Source organism: Sapajus apella, unplaced genomic scaffold (assembly GCF_009761245.1).
Source record: "Sapajus apella isolate SASKATOON/1434 unplaced genomic scaffold, GSC_monkey_1.0 scaffold14, whole genome shotgun sequence".
Taxonomy (NCBI): domain Eukaryota; kingdom Metazoa; phylum Chordata; class Mammalia; order Primates; family Cebidae; genus Sapajus; species Sapajus apella.
In genome coordinates this window covers 3,371,102-3,391,597 of record NW_022436954.1, presented here as the reverse complement: position 1 = coordinate 3,391,597, position 20,496 = coordinate 3,371,102, and the positions used below count along the sequence as shown (strand labels likewise).

Genomic DNA, 20,496 nt, shown 5'->3' with positions numbered 1-20,496 from the left:
GGGCTGGGGGCAGGCAGGGACAGGCCTCTGCACAGCTGTGGCACCTGAGGGGGATCAGGACTACAGGAACCAGCAAGGTGACATGTGGCATCACGATCACCGTCCTAAGCAGAAAGGGCGGCACTCCTCCCGGGAGGCAGAGGGGACATCAGGGATGGGTGCAGCTCCAGGTCTGGAGCAGGAAACCCTGCCATGCACACCCCCAGGTTCACATCCCACCCCGTCTCTGTGCCCCCGCTTCCTCATTTGTAAAATGTTGGATCTGGGAAATGACAGGCTCTGTGACTAGGGTGACCCGTCAGGTGGTGTGGAGGGACAGGGACACACAGGGCACTGGGAGATGGAGCAGGCACGAGGTGTGGTTCCTGAGATGGTATTTCTAGACTTCAGCCGTCTTTGGGTCTGACCTCTTTGTTATGAAGAAGGGGAAACTGAGTCTTGGGTAAGGGAGTCATCAAGGGAAGGCAGGGAGTGGAAGATAGACTTCCTTGCTCTTCTGGGCCACATAATATAACGTTCCACATGACATTTAAAAAATAATAATAATTCCCACCTCACACTGGGATTCTCAGGGTCACTGCCCTAGGCTGTCCTCCTCAGGCTGGCCCCTCAGCTCAGAGCTCAGCCCTGCTGTGTGGCTCTAGCCTGCTGCCCTCTGGGTGTTGGTTCCTTCTCTGTGGTCTGGGAGGGGATATCGAGGCCCCTGAGGAGGCGGTGGTGAAATCTCGGCTTGCAGCCTCCAGCCCGCCCAGAGCCAGAGTCAGGCACGAGGCCAGGGCAGCTCCGCCCCAGGGGCCGGCCCTTGGACATTTCTTAAGGGCAGGGCCGCCAGGCAGCGCAGGACAGCCGGGAGGAAGGGCAGCTTGGCAGAGCCTCAGGTACGGTCTCCCGGGGAGGCTGGGGCGGTGGGGGCCAGCAGCCGGGGCAGAGTCCAGCTCAGCAGCTCCGGGTTGCAGTAGCCCAGGCCGGCCTAGCCACGGGCAGCTGCGCTCAGGCGCCGCCGTGTCCCCGCGGTGTCCCGGCTGCGCTCGTCAGCCTGCCGGCTGGGGGAGAAACCGGAAGGAGGAGAGGCAGGGCTGGGGAGCGGCGGCGGGTCCCGGGCACCCCACTGGCCAGTAGGCACCCTTCTGTTGTCTGTGCTGGGCTGCCGTGGCCTCCTCTGCCTGGGATTCTCGGACACCCTCCAAGGGAACCAAGGGACCAGCTCTGGGCCTAGCTGCCCCAGGAAGGAATGTGCGCCCCTTCCCTGCAGGGGTTCAAGTATCTTTTCCAGCACCAGCTGTTTCCTGGGCACCGGCACGCACGCCCAGTGCTGATGCAGGGATGCGGCCATGGATGACTCTGGAAAAGAGTCGTTCTTAGCAATAGACTTTGCCAGGGCCCAAGGAAGGAGAGGCCAGCCTGCCCCGCCCCACCTGCAGGAGGCGCTTCTCATCCCAGGAACTGTGCCCCATCCGGAGCCGAGGCTGCTCAGCCTCTTTGTGGCCTGGGGCTGGTTGGCCTAAGCCACAAGTGAGCGGTTGTGCTGGTCCCTGGTTCCCCAGGGACCCCATGGAAGGGAGGGGCTGCTGAGCTTTGCGAGACCTCATGAAAATCCAGCTTAAGGCCATCAAAAGACAAAATGACAACACATTTAGTTCTAGATCGAAATGGCTTTTATTCATGATTCATGAATCCCAGCTGCCTCCATTCTACAAAATTGAATGAGAGCCTCACCGGGCAATGGCAGAACAGGGGTTTCGTAAGGCAGGAAGGAGGAAACAGAAAAACAGGGAACACCCAACCACCCAACACCAGGTCACGGCAGACTGCTCTTTTCTAAGGGCTAAGGCAGAGGGGACTTCCTGATGAGGCTGGCTCCAGTGAAACTGGCCTGTTGTTTTGGGATCTATCTGCTTCCTTAAAGCTTCCGTTTGATGTGGCATTTAGCATGAGTGACTCCATTTTGGCTTGGTCCGGTCTGTTGGGGCCTAGTGCAGGAACTCAGTTCAAAACAACAGCCTCGCATCGTTCTTGTTTAACGAAGCTAAACTGCAGGACGTTAGAATTGGAGACCCTATAGCATTGGGCCTGAGGGACCGCTGAGGCTGACCTAGTGATCCCCGCCTTCTGGCTGCCCTGATGGGGGTCCCCAGGCCCTCCGCCCACAATGTTCGGTCCCTCTGTCAGCACATCCCTGTCCGCAGCTGGGTCTCAGGGTGATGTCCTTGTCTCCCAACACCTGCCCTGGATAAAGGCCGCTTCAGGCCCGTGCCCAGGGGTCTCCTCCCCAGCACTCCCCTAGTACCTCCGTCCTCATGGATACTGAGCACTTCCCGGGGTCCCCGCGCTTGAATGCTCCCGACAGTGGCATAGGTGCCACAGGCACTGCTCCATTTTACAGATGGGAGAAGTAAGTACACGCCCCACTCACACATGCGGCTGCTGCGGTTTGAACCCGGGTCGTTGGGCGCCCAGACCATGCCATGCTGGGAGCATGCTCTTAGAAGGCCCACAGTATAGATGCGGAAAGGAAACAGGCAAAGCATGAGAGAATGGGCAGAGTGTCCCTTTCCCTGAATCCAACCCACTTGATGGGCCAGGGTGTGAGCGAGCAGGGCCTCCCTGCCCAGGGACGGTCCCTCAGCAGGGCCCTGCTGGGAGGCTGGGGGCAGGGCCTTGGGCACCATTCAACCCCCGGGATGTGTCCGCTCCATTCCTCCCCACTCTGTTCCTGGAGCCTGTGGGCACTCTTGGCGAGCACCCAGGCTGGTACAGTGCCTGGCACATGGGCGCCTGAGTATTGACACCCATGGTCTTCAGGGGAAGTGGCTGGTCCTGTCCTGGCCCCCAGGCCAGAGGAAACAGAGCCGCTGTCTTCATCACCAAATGATGTGATGTGTGGCAACTCCCCCCACCCAGAAGCTGCAAGTCTGGGCCACATGCCCCTCAGCCTGTGATGGAGGGCCACGCCAAGAGACCCTTGGGCCCGTCAGCCCCTGAACCTGAGTGGCTCAGTGTCAGGAGGCAAGAGGCGGTCTCAGACCCCCCAACCCAGCACTGCGGGGAGCAGCAGCAGTGGTGAGGAGGGGAGGAAATGGAATCCAAACAGCTCCAGACCTCCCCCTCGAAGGCGCCCCTCCCACAGCCAGCCTGCCGGAGTCCCCTGGCCCCCCGAGTCTGATGTCCAGGCCCCAGGCCAGGGTGCCCTTTCCACCAAGGACTTGGCTGCCCGTCCCCAGGGGACTATGAGGGAGGTGGGAGCCGGGCGGGGTAGCCTTCTGCTCCTCTGGATTTGGGTTTTCCAGTGTGAGGAGCTGGGTGGCATCAGGCAAGCTCTAGCCCTCTCTGAGCCTCCATCGCCTTCAGTGGGGTGAATAGCAGCCCCCTCGCTGGGCGGCCATAGTGCTGAAATGGGTAAGGGCAGAACGGGTCTTACAGGCGACTTCCTTATGACCTCACACTGTACGAGAGGCACCGAGGGGGTGGGCTTCGGCCCCCCCAGTGCCTGATTTAGAGATTCCCTATTCTGTGTGCCCACAGTGGCCGCCCAGTACCCTCGGGAGGTCACAGGCCCAGGGTTCCCCCAATCTCAGGCCAAAGGCAACCTTGTCTTCTCTGCTTGCTGGAGTCCTGCCCAGCCCCCTACCTGCTCTGGGCACTCCCTAGGGGCCTCGGTCCATAGTGAGCGACCTGTAGGGGCCATGCCAGGGCTGGTTGCCCTGTGGGGGAGGTGTGTCCTGCAGCCGTGGTGAGTTGGTCTCACTGTTGCTAGGAGGGTTGCTGGCTATTCCATGCAGAGCTCCACTCCCCGCAGAGCTCCCAGCCCATGGTCCACCAATCACATTATGTGCCTTGCATTTTTGTGGTTTCTGCCGAGGCTCTTACAAAAGGCGAGAGAGGTCCAGGCCTGCAGGGTGAGGGTAGAACGGAGAAGGGCCTGGGGGGGCGCGGAGTTGGGGGAGAGAAATATTTGCAGGCTGCTTAGCAAGACACCCAGAGCTGCCGTTTGTCGAGTACTTTCTGTGGGCACGACGGCAAATGTTTTATGCAGCGTGCTGTCATTCACTTCTCACAATGACACCAGGCGCCATTAGCACACCCATTTCACAGAGGAGGAAACTGAGGCAGAGAAGGCGAGCGCCTTGCCCACGGTCACACAACCGGTAAGAGGCAGAGCCGGGAGACAGACCCGATGGTGGCTCGAGAGGCACGTTCTTGGCTCCCGGTCTCAGTCCTGTTCCTGTGACGGGCCATCCCCTCCGGGGACCATGGTGCCTGTCCTGCGTGTGGGCAGCTGCCCAGCTTCTCCCAGTCAGAGCAGGAGGGTGGTGGGTTCAGCCTGGCCCCCCAGTCACTCCAGCTGAGGACTGGCCTGGGGTTCCCGACCAGGCTCTGGGCAGCACACTGGTCCAGCGGGGCCATCTTGCAGGCCGGATAGGTCCCGCCCCCCAGGTAGCCACTTTACAGCCACCCGCAGCCTTGCGCTCACCGAAGCTGGGCCCTGGGCTCAGAACCGACACTGTGGTCTCATCGTCAGCTGGCAGGTGCCATCATTATGCCCCTAACATGAGGGGCTTTGGGCACTGGGTCTCAAATAAGTAGGCACAGAGGGGCCTGCCTCCCAGTCTAATGGGGGGAAATGAGGGGAAGTGGACAGGGTTGGGGAGGTGGGTAAAGTGTAACCAGATGTTTATCACATGGCACAACTCAGAACAGTAGGGAGCAGAGTCAAGGGACCACTGTGACAGTGGATGGGGGCATAATCTGGGTGGGCTGCCTAGAGGAAGCATCAGCCAAGCTGAGCTCTGGAGGAAAGGAACTCAGAATGGGAAGGAAGAAAGGATCCCCACAGATCCTTGGCACCAGGCTGAGGAACAAGTGCGTCAGAGTGCTCCTCCGATGAACTTCAAGTAAACAGGCAGGGCTCGGGGGAATGTCTGGGCCCCTACCCTGCCTGCCAGCCCTGGCTGACGCCAGCACGGACGCAGAAACACCCTCTCCCCACGATCCTCTCCCTACTGCTGTTTTCACCTCCCAGGACCACAGCCCTGGCAGGGTTGGCAGCAGGGCCTCCAGGAGGCCTGGAGATGTTCGCCCTCTCCTCCTGCGGAAGCTGAGGCACCAGGAGAGGAGGCTACTGCCCACTGGCCTGGCCTCCCTGGGCAGTGCCCCCAGGCTGGGGATTGGGGAAGGCAGAGACTTCTGAGTCTAGAGTGCTCCAAGGAGGTGGCCATGGTGGCAGTGGGTGGGACACCTTGTCTACTCATCAAGCTCCTGTTTACTCCATTCAGGCTGGCAGGAGTGAGGCCGCCCCGCCTCCAGGAGGGGCATCAGGGCAGGGCAGAGGCCATGGCTTGGAGTTAATTTCTGTGCAGCAGGAAGAAGTGTGGCCCTCTGCCTGCCTATTCACCCTTGGAGATGTCCCCAAGCCCACACCCAGTCCTGTGGCCACCCCCAGGTCCATGGCAGAGGGGAGTGGTGCAAAGGTCTTCTTGTGTGTCTGGGAGTGTCCCCTGTTGGCGGTAGGAGGTCACAGGCAGCCCCTGTCCCCGTGGGGTCGTCTGAGTGGGTCCCTGTGTGCGTATGAGGTAGGGGTGTCTGCAAGCACCTGTGGGTGCAGACAAGTCAGGGTGCGCAGACCCTGGGGCGGCTGGGTGGTTCCCCATGAAGAAGGGGCAGCCCTGGCCACCCAGTTCACACTGCCCTGTCTGGCAGGATGGACCCCTTCGAGGACACGCTGCGGCGGCTGCGGGAAACCTTCCAGGTGGGGCACACGCGGTCGGCCGAGTTCCGGGCTGCACAGCTCCGGGGACTGGGCCGCTTCCTGCAGGACAACAAGCAGCTTCTGCATGACGCACTGGCCCAGGACCTGCACAAGGTGGGCTTGGGTGGGGGCATGAGAGCGTGCACCGGGCAGGGGGGAATGGGGGGCAGCTGGGGCAGAGGGGGATGAAGACAGCCACGCCCTCCATGAACGGGCTCAAAGCAGCTCCTCTCCCAGGCCAGAGCCGCTCTTGCCCATTCATCCAGTATTCATGTCTATATTCATGCAGCAACTATTTATTGAGCACCTACTATGTGCCAAGTACTGTTCTAGGCTCTGGGGATACAGCAGAGGATAAAACCAAGTTCTCATGCCTATGAAGGTGACCTTCTGTCAGAGACAATAAAACAGCAAATAAATAACTGCACAGCAAGGCTGGCTCACACCTGTAATCCCAGCACTTTGGGAGGCTGGGGTGGGAGGATGACTTGAGGCCAGGAGTTCAAGACCAGCCTGGCCAACATGGCAAAACCCCATCTCTACTAAAAATATAAAAAGTAGCTGGATGTGATGGTGGGCATCTATAATCCCAGCTACTCGGGACGCTGAGGCATGAGAATCACTTGAACCCAGGAGGTGGAGGTTATAGTGAGCCAAGATCTTGCCACTGCACTCCAGCCTGGGCAACACAGTGAGACTCCATCTCAAAAATAATAATAAAAATAGTAATTATAGGCCAGGCACCATGGCTCACACTTGTAATCCCAGCACTTTGGGAGGCCGAGGCGGGTGGATCATCTGAGGTCAGGAGTTGGAGACCAGCCTGACCAACATGGAGAAACCCCATCTCTACTAAAAACACAAAATTATCCAGGTGTGGTGGTGCATGCCTGTAGTCCCAGCTAGTCGGGAGGCTGAGGCAGGAGACTCACTTGAACCCGGGAGGCAGAGGTTGCAGTGAGCCAAGATTGTGCCATTGCACTCCAGCCTGGGTAACAAGAGCGAAAGTTGTCTCAAAAATAATTTTCAAAAAATAATAATTACACATCATGTTGGGTTGAAATACATGCGCTGGAGATGGGGTGAAGGAGAGAAAGGGGCCAGGATCAGGGTGCTGTTTTATTTGTGGGGGTCAGGGAAGGTTTCTCTGAGAAGGGGGCTTTAGAGACATGAAGGGGGAGGGGAGGCTCGCCAAGGCCGCTGGGGAGATGGCAGTGGGTGCAGCACGTGCAAAGGCCCTGAGGCAGGAGCTGCTGGGCATTTCTGTTTGAGGAGCAACAAAGAGGCCAGCGTGGCTGCGGGGGGTGGGAGAGGCAGACACAGCAGGGGCATGGGCCACACTGTGTAGGGCCTCGTGGGCTGTGAGGCCTTGGGCTTCCCTCTGGGTACAGCAGGCATCTCGGCCTCTGTCTGGACCCTGGAGGCCTAGACGCTCAGCCTCTCCCAATCCCAGCAGCAGCCAAGGCAGAGCCCCACGGAACACACTTGTTCAGCCCCTCACCCAGCAGGGCCGTGCACCTGCCTCCCTGCCTCAGGACATCTGTCCCAGGGGCTGCCCAAGGCTCCTGCTCTCTGGACAAAATGTCCCCTGCCTTTGCCTGGAAGGCCACAGTGTCCAGACCGTCCCCCAGCCCACTGGGCTCCCTGGGGACTGACTCCCCTGCCACCACTGAGCCTCTGCCACCGACTGCCTCCAGCCTCCGTGAGACTTGACCTGACTGGTCCCTTTTCTCCCTTTGGTTCAGAGTCCGCCTCCTGCCTTCCCATCCCAGCTGCAGCAGCGGGGCCCTACGAAAGGAGCAGCAGTGCCAGACATTCAACCCTGTCCCTCCCTCTGGCCCGGGCCAGCCCGCTGTCCCCACCCTAGCAGGCAGTGTCTGCCCACATGCACCCTCTCAGTTAACCCCCGGCTGAATTTGGTTGGGCAGCTACACCCAGTGGCTCCCAGAGGAGGCTCAGAGAGAGCGCATTCTTGCCCAAGGGCACACAGCCAGGAGGAGCAGAGCCGGAGTTTGAACCTGGCTCAAAATAGGCCAGTCTCCCAAAGTCAGGTCCCAGGCGACCTAGGAGGTATGACGGGCAGGCCACCAGGCTTGTAGGGCTGGAGCACAGGCTGTGGGAAAGTTGGTGTGGAAGGCACCGTGACCCAGCCTCAAGGGCTGGGAGGAGCTGGTGGGCATGCCGTCTCTTCCCTCTTGGGGCTCAGTGGAACCTGGCCTGGCCCCTGGTTCACTGAGTGACTCCAGGCAGGGCATCTCGTTCTCTGGGCTTCGCTGGTCCTCTGACCCATCCAGCACTCCACTGGCCTGTCCTCCTCTGCCCTGACACAGGAGAGCCTGCACCCCATAACCTCAGGTGCTGCCTCAGGCAGGGCGACAGCCTGGCCCTGGCGTCGCCGTCCCTGTTCTCACCTTCACGCGGACTGACGGCTGCCTGGCTGGTCTCACCCCCCAGGGGTGCAGAGGGCAGGGCACACCGGCCAAGAGCAGGACAGCAGCCCTGTTGATTTGGGTCTCCTCACTCCTGCTTAGAAGCCTGACAGTGGCCCTGGCCCCTGGGCTGTGGGAACTGACAGCATTTACCCAGGGGTGGCTGTGCCAGTGTCCCCTGCAAGCCAATTTCCACCTGCACTTTGGGAGGCTGAGGTGGGAGGATTCCTTGAAGCCAGGAGTTCAAGACCCACCTGGGCAGCATAGCAAGACCGTGTCTCTGAAAAAAATAAAAAATTCACAATGTTTTTAAATTAAATTTTTTTTTTTTTTTTTTGAGACGGAGTTTAGCTCTTGTTACCCAGGCTGGAGTGCAATGGCGCGATCTCGGCTCACCGCAACCTCCGCCTCCTGGGTTCAGGCAATTCTCCTGCCTCAGCCTCCCGAGTAGCTGGGATTACAGGCACGCACCACCATGCCCAGCTAATTTTTTGTATTTTTAGTAGAGATGGGGTTTCACCATGTTGACCAGGATGGTCTCGATCTCTTGACCTTGTGATCCACCCGCCTCGGCCTCCCAAAGTGCTGGGATTACAGGCGTGAGCCACCGCGCCCAGCCAATTAAAATTTTTTTAAAAGCACCCTAAGTCAGATCCATCCCTGCTCTTCCCAGGAGCCCTGGCCCCTCACCTCGCCCACTCCGCTTCCTGCTGAGCTGGATCGGGGCAAGCTCACACTCCCTGTGTGCGTATGAGGTAGGGGTGTCTGCAAGCTCACAGCCACCTCGGGGGCTTTGCAGCTGCCAGGGCCTCTGCCCACAGCATCCTGCCTCCTGGTACCCACAGCTTGCTCCTTCCTTGCCTTCAGTTCACTGCTCAAATGTCACCACCTCCTGGAGACCTGGACTGACCACTTTGTAAAAACAGCACACACACACGCTCATGTGGATGAACACATGTGCACAGCTGCGCACGTCTGCAGACACCCTCCAGCAGTCTCCACCCCACCCTGCTCTGTGCTTCCCCTGGCACAGCCGCGTCCTAATGGAGCCATCCCTGTTCTCAGCTTCACGTGGACCGACTGCACCCTGCGAGGTCGGTGTCAGGGCAGGTCTCTCTGTTTTGCACGGAGACGGCACCTCACACAGGAAGCTCATGCTGAACATGGAGTGAGTGAGTGAACGAACGAATGAATGAATGCATGAGAAATGGAAGCAGGCCCTGCCTGCAGGAGGCTGTGGCCTCCTGCCGACCCTGGGAGCCCTGGCCCACCCTGACCCCACCCACTTCCTGCAGTCGGCCTTCGAGTCCGAGTTGTCTGAGGTCGCCATCAGCCAGGGCGAGGTCAACCTGGCCCTCAGGAACCTCCGGGCCTGGATGAAGGACGAGCATGTGCCCAAGAGCCTGGTGAGCCAGCCAGGCTGAGGCGGGTGGGGGCTCCGGGGATATTAGCTTCCCCAGGGTAACCCCTCTGGGTGGGGGCGGCTGCTGAGGGCCGGGGTGCTGAGTACCTAATGTTCACCCCCGGCTCCCGGCCCAGGCCACACAGCTGGACTCAGCCTTCATCCGTAAGGAGCCCTTTGGCCTGGTCCTCATCATCGCGCCCTGGAACTACCCCCTGAACCTGACGCTGGTGCCCCTGGTGGGTGCCCTCGCCGCAGGTGAGAGCTAGGCTGCCCCTTCCGGCCGCCCTTCTCCCTTCGGGGCCTCAGCGCCACGCATGGGTCCCAGGAGGACATGGGAAACTGGCCCAGGTGGCAGAGAAGGACTGTCTGGTTCATGTCCCCGGGCTGTGTGGCCCTGGGCCCGTCATGTCACCTCTCTGAACCAGGTTCGGTGTCTGAAAGTGGGGGAGGCCGGCACCTGCGCTGCAGGTGTGCGGAGGCCAGGAGCGGGCTGCGCCTCCCCAGCTGTCTCCCCCCGCTGCCCTGCAGGGAACTGTGTGGTGCTGAAGCCATCGGAGATTAGCAAGAGCATAGAGAAGATTCTGGCCGAGGAGCTGCCCCGATACTTGGACCAGGTGAGCAGGGCTGCCGGGCAGATGGAGCGGGAGCAGGCAGGCCTCGAGGGTCGGTCAGACCCAAGTCCCCCACTCAATCCTGCCTCTTCTGAGTTGTAAACTTGGCCAAGTCACCGCCCCTTCAGCCTCAGTTTCCCTCTGAGGAGCAGCAAGGACAGCCTGTTGCCCAGGGGTCCTGTGTCTGCCTCTGCCTGGCCCTGGCATCAGCTCCTGCAGTGCCAGCCGGACTGCCAATGCCAGGCACTCTTGGGGAGCTCCCTGCTCCCCACTTTGCCTCCATGCAGCCCTCCTAGATCCCTGGCTGGGTCAGGCCTGGCGGGGCACAGGCAGGGCAGGGTCCAGTGGGGCAGGCTGCTCCCTGGGCTCTTGGAGCTGGGGTCCCAGAGGGATCTTCACCTCCTGCCTTGCAGAGCTGCTTTGCCGTGGTGCTGGGCGGGCCCCAGGAGACGGGGCAGCTGCTGGAGCACAGGTTCGACTACATCTTCTTCACAGGTGAGGGTCGGGACAGGCGGGGGTCGGGGAGGACAGCCCGAGGCTCAGGGCTGGGGTCCCTAACTCTGGGAGTCCAAAAGGGAGACTGGATTCTCCTGTCTCTCTGGACCAGGCTGGGAGCAGTCCTGGACCCCCAGGACCCCTTAGGAAGGGATGGAGTCCCATGTCCAGGGCCATCCCACCATGCCATCCACAGCCTCGGGAACCACAGCCTCTGCCCACACCGCCCCCAGACCCTCATGCATGACCCCACTGCCCCCAGGCCCTTAGTCACCACCCTACTGGTGCCCGCAGCCCTCTCTGCAGGCAGATGAGGGACTGGGGCTCAGCATCCTGCCCAGGGTCACCTGCTGGCCGGGATGGGGCAGGCTGGAAAGTGCACAGAAGCCCTGGTGAAATCCATGCCAGAGGTCGCTCTTTTTTTTTTTTTTTTTTTTTTTGAGACAGAGTCTTGCTCTGTCACCCAGGCAGTGGCACCATCTCAGCTCACTGCAACCTCCACCTCCCGGTTCAAGTGATTCTTATGCCTCAGCTTCCCAAGTAGCTGGGATTACAGGCATGTGCCGCCACACCTCGCTAATTGTTTTGTATTTTTAGTAAAGACAGCGTCTCACTCTGTTGCCCAGGCTGGTCTCAAACTCTTGGCCTCAAGCAATCCTCCTGCCTTGGCCTCCTAAAGTGCTGGGATCACAGGCATGAGCCACCGCACCTGGCCTCGAGTTTTTGAGCTAATGAGGGGCAGAAGGAGCGGGAGGAAGACAGTGGTGCTGAGAGGCGAGGCTGTGCCTTGCAGGTGGAGGGAACCATGGGGAAGGGCCTGGAAGACCGACCAGCCCACCTCCCGGCAAAGGCAGAAGGAGCCCCAGGGGCAACTGCAGAGCCCAGGAAGCACTGTGCCCAGGAGGGGGCGGGGTGAGAGTAATGAAGGACAGTGGCTCCTGCCGGCTTTAATCCTTGACTACAAGGGGAAGTGCCAGGGCCATCCCCACAGCTGCAGCAGCATAGGCCCTGGGCGAGGTCTGGAGAGAAGGCCCTGCGGCCCAGACAGGGCTAGGGCAGAGAGGCTGAGTGCGCGGGGGAGGCTGCTGGGCCCCCGGAGGCCAGCACAGAGGAGAGGTGAGGCCAAGCCAGGCTGGACGTGGGGACGCCTCAGCCTGGGCCAGTCCACCTCAAGGGTCAGAAAAAAAGGGCTGGGTGGTGGCAGAACTGCCAGGTTTAGGTTTAGAGAAGCAAGACCTGAATGCCACAGACTAAGAGCTGGACCCCAGCCTTGGGTGATAAAGGATCCCCGAAGGTTCTGGAGAAGGGTTTTATGCAGCATTTTACAGCGTCCCCTGCAGGGTGAGCCAGGGTTAGAAGCAGAGACGGGAGGAGCCAAGGGGCTTACCTCAGGTAGGGGACCCTGAGGGCCAACAGCTGCCACGCACCTTTCCCCCCCGAGACTCTGCATTTAGGGCTGGTCCTGGGGAGGGATAAGCAGGCCCTGGGCTGCAGGGTGGCAGTGAGGGACAAGGAAAGGCGAGGTGAGGGCTGGCACCTGCCAACTCCATCACCTCTCCAGGGAGGAGCGGGGCCCTGGGCTGGGCCGTCTCACCTGGTCCAGGTCACTGAACGGCCACTCTGGTTCCCTTCCACGCCCAGGGAGCCCTCGTGTGGGCAAGATCGTCATGACCGCCGCCGCCAAGCACCTGACGCCCGTCACTCTGGAGCTGGGGGGCAAGAACCCCTGCTATGTGGACGACAACTGTGACCCCCAGATCGTGGCCAACCGCGTGGCGTGGTTCCGCTACTTCAACGCCGGCCAGACCTGCGTGGCCCCTGACTACCTCCTGTGCAGCCCTGAGATGCAGGAGAGGCTGCTGCCCGCCCTGCAGAGCACCATCACCCGTTTCTATGGCGATGACCCCCAGAGCTCCCCAAACCTGGGCCGCATCATCAACCAGAAACACTTCCAGCGGCTGCGGGCACTGCTGGGCTGCGGCCGCGTGGCCATCGGGGGCCAGAGCGACGAGCACGATCGCTACATCGGTGAGTTCCGCTGCCCCCGCCACAGCCCACATGGGCAGAGACCCCTCCTCACTGGAGGGCCCACAGCTGGGCCATGAATCTGGGCCCGCACCTGAAACCTGGCCCCACTGCCAGAGCCCAGCCTTGAGCCACAGCTCCAGTGCCACTAATCTGTCTCTGTGCTTCTGAGCCTGTGGCCCCATGAGGCCAAACTCTGGTCCCTCAGCCCTGGATTCATTCACTGAGCTCGGACTCTGGGCTCCAGGGCCCACCGTGCTAAGATGAACTCCCATCCCACCACCGGCTGTCCTGAAAGGCCATGACCTCAGATTCTCTGAGCCCACGATCCCCAGGTTCCAAACTCCGATGGCCCCATCCTGAGCCCCCCCGGTCTCCTGGGCCGTATAGCTCAGCAGCTCACGGGACACTGTGGCTCCAACATTCTTGGACGCTGTCACCTCATGAACTCCAAGGTTCTGAGATCCCATCACTCCTGACTGTGGGACCAAGGTCGGGGGATTCTCTGGGTCCCACAGGCCCTGGGCAGGCTGGGGAAGCCCTAGGGTCCCTTCTGGGGGCTTTGGGGAGACTTTCTTCCCTAGACACTCCAAATCTTGGAGCCCTGGGAAGTCAGACCCCAAGATCCTGGCCTGGAGCCCTGGCCCTTGTCCTGTCCCCACTGCTACCCCCACCCCTGGGGGCTGTCCTGACTGTGGCCCCCGGGCTGAGCCATCTCTGGTGCCCGGCAGCCCCCACAGTGCTGGTGGACGTGCAGGAGGCGGAGCCGGTGATGCAGGAGGAGATCTTCGGGCCCATCCTGCCCATCATGAACGTGCGGGGCGTGGACGAGGCCATCGAGTTCATCAACCGGCGGGAGAAGCCCCTGGCCCTGTTCGCCTTCTCCAATAGCAGCCAGGTGGGGGCGCGGCCGGGCTGGGCAGGGGCAGGAGCCTGCAGTGGGCAGTGCAAATGGTGGCAGCAGAGGGGCCACCAAAGTCCAGTGGCTTCAGGACTTTGGGATGGTGGTCCTCTGGACTCTGTCTCTGCCTACTGTCCTGGAAGCAGCTGAGCATCACCCACCCCAGCCCTGCTCCTAGTCTGGGCCCCACTCTCCTAGGCCTTCAGTGGGCGGCTTCCTGGGGTCTTCTCTAGGGTCCAGCGTTTCCTCCAGGTCAGCCCTGCCTTTGTTCTTCCTTACACATCTGGGCCTGTGGCTGCATGACCTGGCTCTCAAGGCACAGGCAACACGTCAGGGATGACCTGAAGGTGCAGGTCCGAGAATAAGCCCTGATACCCGACCACTGCACAAGCTGCAGAGGTACCCTGGGAGCCCCAAGGGCAGAGTCCTCAGATTAAAAAACACGAAGAGGTACCAGGAGTCCCCACCCACCCTCCCCCGGCCCTCAGACAGCAAATCGATTCCCTCCACTTGAACTTTTTTTTTTTTTTTTTGAGGGAGTCTCACTCTGTCGCCCAGGCTAGAGTGCAGTGGTGCAATCTCGGCTCATTGCAACCTCCACCTCCCGGGTTCAAGTGATTCTCCTGCCTCAGCCTCCTGAGTATGTGGGACTACTGCTGCCCTCCACCACACTTGGCTAATTTTTTCTATTTTTAGTAAAGACAGGGTTTCACCATATTGGCCAGGCTGTTCTCAAAAGTCCTGACCTTGTGATCGGCCCACCTTGGCCTCCCAAAGTGCTGGGATTACAGGCGTGAGCCACCACACCCAGCCCTATTTTTTGTATTTTTAGTAGAGATTGCATTTCACCATGATGGCCAGGCTGGTCTCGAACTCCTGACCTCAGGTGATAGGCCTGCCTCGGCCTCCCAAAGTGTTGAGATTACAGGCATGAGCTACTGTGCCCGGCCACTTGAACATTTTTTTAAATAAACTTTTTTTTTTTTTTTTTTTTTTTTTGAGACGGAGTTTTACTCATGTTACCCAGGCTGGAGTGCAATGGCGCGATCTCGGCTCACCGCAACCTCCGCCTCCTAGGTTCAGGCAATTCTCCTGCCTCAGCCTCCTGAGTAGCTGGGATTACAGGCACGCACCACCATGCCCAGCTCATTTTTTGTATTTTTAGTAGAGATGGGGTTTCACCATGTTGGCCAGGATGGTCTCGATCTCTTGACCTCGTGATCCACCCGCCTCGGCCTCCCAAAGTGCTGGGATTACAGGTTTGAGCCACCGCGCCCGGCTAAATAAACTTTTTATTGAGAAATACTTTTAGATTTATAGAAAAGTTGCCAAGATAGTACAGAGAGTTCCCATGTGCCTCACATCTAATTTTTCCCATTTAACGGTGCTTAGATGGGTCGAAACTAAAAAAAAGTGATGACAGGGCTGGGCGTGGTGGCTGACACCTGTAATCCCGGCAGTTTGGGAGGCTGAGGTGGGAGGATTACGTGAACCCAGGAGTTTGAGACCAGCCCCAGAAATACAGCAAACTCCGGTCTCTATGAAACATTTTTAAAAATTAGCTGCACACAGTGGCACATACCTGTAGTGCCAGCTGCTCAGGAGGCCGAGGTGGGAGGATCTCCTGACCACAGAAAAAAACAAACATGACAGCAGTGCATTACTATTAACTACACTCCAGACTTGACTTGGATTTTGCCAGTTTTTCCATTGCCGTCCCCTTTCAGCCCCAGGATCTAAGCCAGGGTCCCACCTTGCATTAAGAAGCCTCTCAGCTTGAGGAGTGCTAGACAAGTCTCCTGTAGAACATCCCCAGCCTAAGGTCATCTGGTGTATTTCACATTATTAAAGAAGGGTTACCAGTTTTAGGAGAGAATCCCACAGAGGTGAGCCTGCCTCTCACACCACATCAGGGGCACCAGAGATGCACACGTGGCTGGTCAGGGGAACCTTCACTACAGGGTCGGGGCAGGGTCTGCCAGGGTCTCCCTGGGAAGCTACTATTGTTTATTATTTGGAGGCAAGTCTCTAAGGCTACCCCACCCTCACCAGGTGGGAGTAATTAAACTATGCTGCTCTATCATATTGTTATTATCTAATTATTTTATACATTCTTCTCTTATTCTGTTTGTGGTTTAGTGGAATTCTGTTGTACTGCTGTCTGATATCTTTCTCTTCCTCCTTTGTGTGATTGTTTTACAGGGCCTGCAAGTTTCAGACTTTTGTGTGTATTATTACAAATATCAACTTATTTTTATGTTAAGATTCCTTTGAGCATTTCTCACAGGACTGATCTAGTTGTGATAAATTCCCCCAGCCTTTGCTTGTCTGGGAAAGGCTCTATTTCTCCTTCATCTATGAAGTGTAGTCTTAGCTGGATATAGTATTCTTGGCTAGCAGCAGTATCTACATCTATTTCCTGGAATTTTGTAAGAAAGTTTCATCTCTTGAATTGTTTATTTAGGTCAGTACAGACTCAGGTATATTCATTTGACTCCAGGGGCTGTAATCCAAGGTTGCATGGTTTGTCTGAGGCTCAGGCTTGGAAGCCCATGCTTCTGTAAGATGGTCCGGCCTCTTGGGTTGTGACCACCTCCTTCCCCTCTGGTGCTACAAGCAGCTCCAGGCTCATCTTATATTTTTCCTGCTCTAACTCCAGAAGCAGCCATTCCTCCAAGGAGCCCTGCTTCATCTGGATACTTTTACCTTTAGAAAATGCTACAGAGGTTTTTTGGCAGTGGAGTCAACTGGCTTCAGACTTTTCTGACCACTCACCACTGGTCCCAGGACACACAGTCACATCTAAGATGCAAGCCATGCACAAGGTGGCTTGCCCATACTACTCAGGACGCCCTCTGCTGCCTTCTGCTCCATCTCCTCCATCTGTTGCCACTGCCATTGTGGGTAATGCTGGTCTCATGCCATGAAGTGACCTCTGAAGCCACTGGGGGCAGTCCACTCTCCCCACATCAGACAAGCCCTGACCCAGCTGTAATCAGAGGCTCTCGGTGATTGCAACTAAATATGTTGACGTTTTTGTGCAGCAACAATTTAGTGTCTACCAATCTTTTTTTCCTTTCAGTCTTCAAATAAGCCTACAGATTGAGGAAGAAGGTCCTTTATTAAGTCAAGCAAGGGCCAAGCTTGTTTCTAAAGTGCAAATCTGACCACATCACTATGTCTTCATGTCCCTGTGCTCCCATCACACAGCCCTTCAGCCTCCAGTCTGTCTGGGGCGCCCTCTTTGCCTGAATAACTTCTGTCCCTCCCAAACCCTCCACTCAGCAGGCACATGACACCCCTCCCCTGGGATGCCTCCCTGCTGTCCAGCACTGCACTACTGCCACTGCCACCTTCCATGTCCCCAGGCAATACTGGGTTTCCTGCCCTTACCCCCAGGCCTGAGAGTCTGTGCCCCCAGCATGGGCCACACATGAGTAGAGTCCAGGAAACATGTCCCAAGTGGAAGCCCCATAAGGGGCTCCTACACAACCCCCTGCCCCACCTGTCCCACCTGTCCCATCACGTGCCCTTCAGCTGACATGGTGGCCTCAGACCCTTTCTGAGGCAAGGCCAGCGTCACAGAGTCCAGCCTGGACCAGGCTCTGGGTCCTGAGGATCCCAGCGGGGCTCAAGGCAGCCTCACACACATCCTGTTCTCTCTCAGGTGGTCAAGCGGATACTGGCCCAGACCAGCAGCGGGGGCTTCTGCGGGAATGACGGCTTCATGCACATAACCCTGGCCAGCCTGCCTTTCGGAGGAGTGGGTAGGTGCCTGCTACCCTGCCCTTCTGTTACCATATGGTCAAACTGCAACAGCGTTACCTGCATACATTCCCGCCAAAAACACCCCAGCCCCACCTCAGTGTGGAGGGACAGGCAAGGAGGCCTCACCCCAGAACCTCCATCCTGCTCACCACCCCAGAGGGTCTGAGTCCAACCTGGACAGTGAGACACCGTCTCAAAAAAAGGTCTGCAGCGGAACCTTCTAGATCATCTCTGCGCAGACATACAATTCAGTGAATTTTTTAAAAACCCACACAATTATGATCAGACTGCCCACTGCGCTGCTGCTTGCTCTTCTCCCAACAACATGCCCTGGCACCTGCCCCTCAGCAGCAATGCCACCAGTGTCCTTTACCCCAGGGCGGCCACTCCTCTAACCCCATCCCCGCTCTAGCACTCAGTACACTTCCCCACCCTGGGAGGCCAAATGACTGCAAATCCTCCGCCCTCCAGAACAGCCCCTGATGCCACTGCAGAGGCCTGGCCTCCGAGTCAGGAAGCCTCAGAGCTGGTCCCAGCAACACCCTGACAGGCCCTGTGGCCCAGGTGACACCTCCCCTCTCTAAGCTCACTTGTTCCTCAGTGAACACCTGCCCTGGGAAGGTGGCTGCCAGCCCTGCCACCCGTCCACACTCAGCACCAGAGTAAACGATGGCAGGGCCAGGCAAGCTGCCCCAGGTGGACCTACACCCTTCCTGGAGGGCGGCCAGGGCCACAACAGTGCCTGTGCTGCTGTCCCAGCTTGGCTCAAGTTTGGGTGGCTGCCCCTGCCCCCGCCTTGCTGCCTCCCCAGCACCAGCTGCAGCTTCCTCAACCTGTTCCTCTGCCCTGGAGGAGAGTCAGGCCCTCTGTGAGCACATCTGACCCTGTTGCTCCCTCAGTAACGCCTCCCCCAGCTCCCAGGCCCGAGATCTTCCCGGTGGCCACGGCCCCACCCTGGCTTTCCCACCTGCCTCTCTGGAAGCCTGAACTCTGCTCAGGTCCCTAAAACACTGTGTGACACTCACCTCTGAGGCTCCCCAAGCCTGGGTCCCTCTTGCCCTCACCCACCCTCTTCCTCCCATTCCTGGGGCTCACTCACTGCAGGAAGCCCCCCAGCCAACCCCACTCCGTGCAGGCTGTGCCCTGGACACGCTGGCCTGGGGCCTCGTCTGCCTCCCGACCTAGACGCTGAGGACAGCTCACTGCACACAGCACCTACTGGGTCCAGGGGTCTCAACACCCCCTCAATCCCCACCACAACCCTAGGAGGGAGATGCCCTTGTCACCCCATGGCAGAGGAGACCAAGGCACGGTGACACGGCTCGTTTGTAGCAGGGCCAGGATTTAACCCCAGGCAGTCTGACTATGGAATCCATGCCCTTGACCACCGTCTGCCTATCATGCCCTGGCACCTGGTGTCCCCAAGGCTTACTGGGCTAGTGCCAAGCTCGGGGCTAAGCCCTTTATCCACAGTGCCTCATGATCAGCCCGCTGGACAGATGGGGAAACTGAGGCTCAGAGGAGTGAAGTAGCCTGCCTAGGCCCCACTGTCTGTGACTGGCAGAGCCCAGGTCTGACACCCTGAGGGCCTGACCACCTGTGTTCTGCGCCACTATCCAGGTGCCAGCGGGATAGGCCGGTACCACGGCAAGTTCTCCTTCGACACCTTCTCCCACCATCGTGCCTGCCTCCTGCGCAGCCCGGGGATGGAGAAGCTCAACGCCATCCGCTACCCGCCCCACTCACCGCGCCACCTGAGGAAGCTGGTGGTGGCCATGGAGGCCCGAGACTGCAGCTGCACGCTGCTCTGAGCCCCTCTCCAGGCCCAGGCCAGAGACCACCATGACCGCTGTCACCTGCAGCTGGTGGAGACAGGGCCTGGGCTCCAGGTCTCTGAGGAGAAAAAGGATTGCCAAGGCTCCAGGCGCTCCTCAGAGCAGCGCCTGCCTCCTCCCTCCTGGGGCTTCCCTCTCCCCGTGTCAGCCTCCTACCTCAGCTGCCCTCAACTACGAGAGCCATGGGAAACAGCGTAGTGACCGACTCCTGTCCCTGCGCCAGCCACCCATGTCCAGAAGAGGATAGGCATGGCGCCTCTGGGCCACCACCATCCTGTGGAGTGGGCGGCCTAGGGGCCCTGGCATCTGATTCAGGCCACACTATGGAATCAGTATGTCCAAGGCCATCCCTACCCTCTCTGAACCTGTTTCCCCATCTATTCAGTAGAGAGGTTTCACAATTGATACCTCCTGGCTGGGCATGGTGGCTCACACCTGTAATCCCAGCACTTTGGGGGGCTGAGGCAGGCGGATCACCTGAAGTCAGGGGTTTGAGACCAGCCTGGCCAACATGACAAAATCCCATCTCTACTAAAAATACAAAAATTAGCCAGGCATGGTGGTATATGCCTGTAGTCCCAGCTACTTCAGCAAGCTGAGGCAGGGGAATTGCTTGAACCCGGGAGGTGGAGGTTGTAGTGAGCTGAGATCGCATCACTGCACTCCAGCCTGGGTGACAGAGTGAGACTCCGTCTGAAAAAAAAAAAAAAATACCTCCCGGGTTTTTGCAAGGATTAAATGAGGGATTGCTGAGACGGGGCTCCAGATGTCCTGTCTTTTCTCGGTGGGGTGGCACGGAGCAGGGCAGCCTCTCTCTTTTCTCCAGCCAGGTGAGGCTGTGGTTATGAGGTAAGGTCTCCCTTCCCTCCAGCCCATGCCAGAGGGGCTCGGAACTCTTCATTCTCACCATGTCCACTGCAGCTCATGCTCTTCGCCATCCTGCTCATCCTCCTGGGTCCCTTCCAGTCAGCCAAAGCAGAACGCAGGCTTTCCTGCCTGACACCCTTTCTCATCCCCCCAGGTCCCACTTTTGAACAAGTTGATGAGTCTGAAACTGGCCCAATTTCCTAACAAGCTGGATGCTTCAGAAACCTACGTTTGGACAATGAGAGGCAGCTCCTGCAGCCTTCGGGCCACCTCCTCTTCCTTGCCTCCGGATTTCTTTTCAGACTGACTTTATCAACCTTCAACTTTAGTAGGGGAGGGGGACAGGGATGAACCTGAGTTTCATCTCTCCGGCTGATGTCATCTGAATAAGGCCTTCTGCCCTGGCAATACTTA

General features: G+C 58.7%; 1 protein-coding gene across 7 annotated transcripts in view; it reads left to right on the top strand.

Moving 5' to 3' along the window:
• ALDH3B1 (aldehyde dehydrogenase 3 family member B1) overlaps positions 1-20,496 on the top strand; it is a 27,883-nt gene extending 7,387 nt beyond the window's left edge. The window contains exons 1-10 of one of the 7 annotated variants that reach the window (XM_032282612.1): positions 633-878; positions 5,698-5,860; positions 9,471-9,581; positions 9,715-9,835; positions 10,109-10,194; positions 10,605-10,686; positions 12,328-12,714; positions 13,443-13,609; positions 17,280-17,379; positions 19,001-20,496. In XM_032282612.1, the coding sequence (XP_032138503.1) occupies positions 5,699-5,860; positions 9,471-9,581; positions 9,715-9,835; positions 10,109-10,194; positions 10,605-10,686; positions 12,328-12,714; positions 13,443-13,609; positions 17,280-17,379; positions 19,001-19,191 (1,407 nt within the window). In that variant the 5' untranslated portion in view covers positions 633-878; position 5,698 and the 3' untranslated portion in view covers positions 19,192-20,496. Of the gene's footprint in view, positions 1-632; positions 879-904; positions 4,146-5,697; positions 5,861-9,042; positions 9,270-9,470; positions 9,582-9,714; positions 9,836-10,108; positions 10,195-10,604; positions 10,687-12,327; positions 12,715-13,442; positions 13,610-17,279; positions 17,380-19,000 lie in introns of those variants that run through there. The other 6 variants (XM_032282615.1, XM_032282610.1, XM_032282614.1 and 3 more) reach the window with 6 other exon arrangements.